At 25.9% G+C, this 3,791-nt stretch overlaps 1 protein-coding gene across 1 annotated transcript; it reads right to left on the bottom strand.

The window, feature by feature from the left end:
• Positions 1–2,429: 2,429 nt before the first annotated feature.
• On the bottom strand, positions 2,430–3,117 carry OCT59_029695 (uncharacterized protein; the record flags this gene model as incomplete). The annotated part of the gene is made up of 3 exons (XM_066145656.1): positions 2,430–2,726; positions 2,803–2,900; positions 3,033–3,117. The coding sequence occupies 3 exons, from the start codon at positions 3,115–3,117 to the stop codon at positions 2,430–2,432; spliced, it is 480 nt and encodes a 159-aa protein (XP_065994831.1).
• Positions 3,118–3,791: the final 674 nt, after the last annotated feature.

Raw genomic sequence — 3,791 nt, 5'->3', positions numbered from 1 at the left:
TCATACCGGGATTCTTCCTGATAACGAATATGATGAAACTGATAATGAAGACGATGATCAGATGATTGATGAACTTTCTAGAACAATTCAAGCCCTTAATCTTCCTAATGTAATGCGAGTAAAGGAATTCCTTAATATTCCTGAAGAAGATATTACATATGAAATTTTTGAAGATGACCAAATCATTATGGAACTTATAGACATTTTTAAAAATTCTTACGAAAATACTGAAGATTTGGATAAAATAAATGATAATGACGAGATAGTAACTATAAGCACTAATATAGCATTAAAAAGCTTAGAAACTGTGAATATGTTCTTACTTCAACAAGAAAATACTGAAGAATATATCAAATTAATAGGTAAAATTGAAAAATTTATTAGAAAAAAACAGGTACATATGATGCAGCAGACTACAATTGATCGGTATTTTAATTAATAACTGTATTATTAATTATAATAAATGCTAAATAATTAAATTGAATAATAAATAATGTTAACATATAATATAATGCATTTTTTCTAATTTTTAGTGTTTCTGTAATGTAAAATCTAAAAAAAAATTTTTTTTTTATAAATGCACACCCTTTATAAGTGCACACTTATAGCTGGTCCCAAGGGGGGTGCATTTATAGAGAGTTGACTGTATGTGATTATATAGATACTTCGTTATTTCTCACCAAATACTCAAACTTTGTCAGCTAGTATGTTTATAATAAGACTTGTAACTGAAGCTGAAACAAAAATAAGAGTCACTGCAGATTCATAGTATTATTGGATATATAACATCAGAAAATTATATAGTGCGAAAAGTTGCGTAAGTTTACACATCATAATATTTCGTAAGCTTTCAGACCCGCTGCAAGTTTGTGTAAGCGTAATATTTTGTAACTTTTTAAAATATTTCAAAATATTACGATATGCAAAGCTTCATAATTTTACGATTTGTAATATTCCGTAATTTTACGTAATATTTTGTAAGTTTTCAGATCTGCTGCAAATTTGCGTAAGCGTAATATTTTGTAACTTTTTAAAATATTTCGAAATATTACGATATGCAAGGCTTTGTAATTTTACGATTTGTAATATTCTGTAATTTTACTGCGTAATACTTCGCAACTTTTTAAAATATTTTGAAATTCTATGATGCGTAATGCTTCATAGTTTGACGATTCGTAATATTCTGTGATTTTACACAACTTAATATTTCGTAATATTTCAAAATATTTCGATAAATAATACTTCATTTTCTGTACTATAAGTTTATATAATGTATGTTTTATTAGATATAATTTTATTAAACCATAAAAAATTACAAGTATTTATTAATATATACAGAATACATAAAAGTAAAAAAAAAGAAAGAGTAAAGAGTAACAATATTATTAGACGTAAAAAGAAGAGAAACAGCTATAGTAACGTTAGTATTAGATATAAAGATAAAAGAAATATTGTTATTATTGTTAGTATTAAGGTAAAAAGAGTTAAAGAAACAATAAAAGGAGTAAAAGAAACATGGATATTATCGTTAGTATTAAAATACAAGTAAAAAGGAATAAAGAAAACGTAGATAGTATTGTTAGTATTACGACATAAAGTAATAAAGAGGTAAAAAAAAATGCGTTAATATTAAAATAATTAGTATTAATAAATAAATATTTCTATACCTGCAAAGTAATTGAACAAAAGAATAAAGAAATAAAGAGAAAGGAAAAATAAACATGTTGTTAGTATTGTTAGTATTGTTAGTATTAAAGTACAAGTAAAAAGGAATAAAGGAAACATGGATATTATTGTTAGTATTATGAATTTATGATACAAAGTAACAAAGAGGTAAAAAAAAATGAAAATAATTAGTATTAATAAACAAATATTTCTATACCTGCAAAGCAATAAATTATGAAATATATGTAAATATATTGTATATAATTAAAGAAATAATAGAAAGAAGAGACAAAAAAATTAAAAATATTGAACAAAAGAATAAAGAAATAAGAGACAAAAATAAATAAGACAAAAAACGCGTGCATGATTAAATGATTAAATCACATGCAAGGATCAGCCTAATTTTGATTGGCCAGAAAATATGATATCGTAAAATTACAGAAATCTGCATTTTAAAAAATTATGTACATCGTACAGAAATTGTATATGCACAATTACTAAATATCATCCCCTCATGATAAATTAAAAATTATCAACACAAATTCAATACAAATTTAACAAATTTAACGAAATTTGGCCAAAATTAACAAATTTTTACCAGAATTATCAACACAAATTGAACACAAATTGAACACAAATTTCAGCCACGATTTATTTATGTCATTACGCCTGTTGTTAAGAATTAATAACCATTTTATTTATTAAAACTATATTATTATGGTAAAAAAAATGCTACTACGTGTGATATATATAAAAAATAATATTTATTTCCTATGCAACCCATAATTTTCTAATAAACTATTTACATATCGACCTTCCTCCTCTGTGTTATAAGAGTCAATAGAAAGTATATCATCGTCAGCTATGCTATTGTTGGCCGCACCATCATTGGCCGTACCATCGTTAGCCGCATCATCGTTAGGCCTACCATCGTTAGTCACACTATCATCAGCCGCACCTGCTCTATTGTCAACTGCTTCATCACCACCATCATTTACATCATTACCATCATGAGAATCGTCGTCTGAATGTGTAAATTTATCCCTATTTTTCAACTTTTGCTAAAAATCAATAAATAAATAAATAAACTGTAATTCAAATAATTCACATTTTGCAAATTGTAAATTAAAAACTTACTAAGTTGTTGATTATCTTTGACTTCATTATACTTTCACTCATTTGAATGTTTTGATTATTAGGATTTAAGTACGTTTCACATATGCTAATCGCATACGCTATTTGTGTTTTTGAGGGATTTTTATTTTCTTTTCGCAACTTATCAATTATCAGTGACATATATGTCGTAAGTTTCTAATCTTTAACCTTTTTAAATAGGTTATTGTAACATCTTTTCACCACCGCCTTACTCTTCCATTCCTGAATCATTGACAGACTAGCCTGAGTGTTAATAGATGGTAATTTATGTCCAGTCACTTTGAAAATAGAATACATAACGTCTTTGACTCTAAACGTGAATGTCTCTCGTATGCTTCTATGTTATTGTACTAACTATTAAAAAAAAATGTTAGTATGAAATTTAATAAAATTCATAATTGCTTTAACTTACAGTCGGGGCAATTTTTTTTCGAAAAAAATAATCCATTGATTTTTTTTGAACTGGCGTATAAATTCTGGATTTTCATCTTTTAAATATTTTTCGGTAGCGAGTTTGTACTCGTCTTGTGAAGGATAAACAAAATTTTCAAATAAAATTTTTGACACCTTCTTAACGAGCTCCTAATTAAACGAGGTTAACATTTCAGGTTTACATTAAATAATATTCATTTTTATTACCTTTATATACTCTAGATCTATTGTATTATTATTATTTTTGTTATTATTGTTGAGCTTTTTTTCTATGCCCGAGAGACAGGTTTCGAGATTTTTTTGTCCAGTGATAAGAACTTCAAGCTTAGAAATTATCTGCAAATTAGTTCTTAATAGTTTTTCTATTGTTTTTTTATTAACTTTAACAATAAAATATAATTTAACTATATATTATATAATTTCTTATAAAGAATATGATACATATCATGTCATATATACCTTTGACGTTATCGTCTGATAATCTTATTCGTTTCTCAGCTTCACTACTCTTCTTAGTATTACGTCTTGAGATTCTTTCA

Source organism: Rhizophagus irregularis, chromosome 9 (assembly GCF_026210795.1).
Source record: "Rhizophagus irregularis chromosome 9, complete sequence".
NCBI lineage: Eukaryota > Fungi > Glomeromycota > Glomeromycetes > Glomerales > Glomeraceae > Rhizophagus > Rhizophagus irregularis.
Note: the sequence above shows the minus strand (reverse complement) of the source record. Positions and strands in the feature narration are given on the sequence as shown.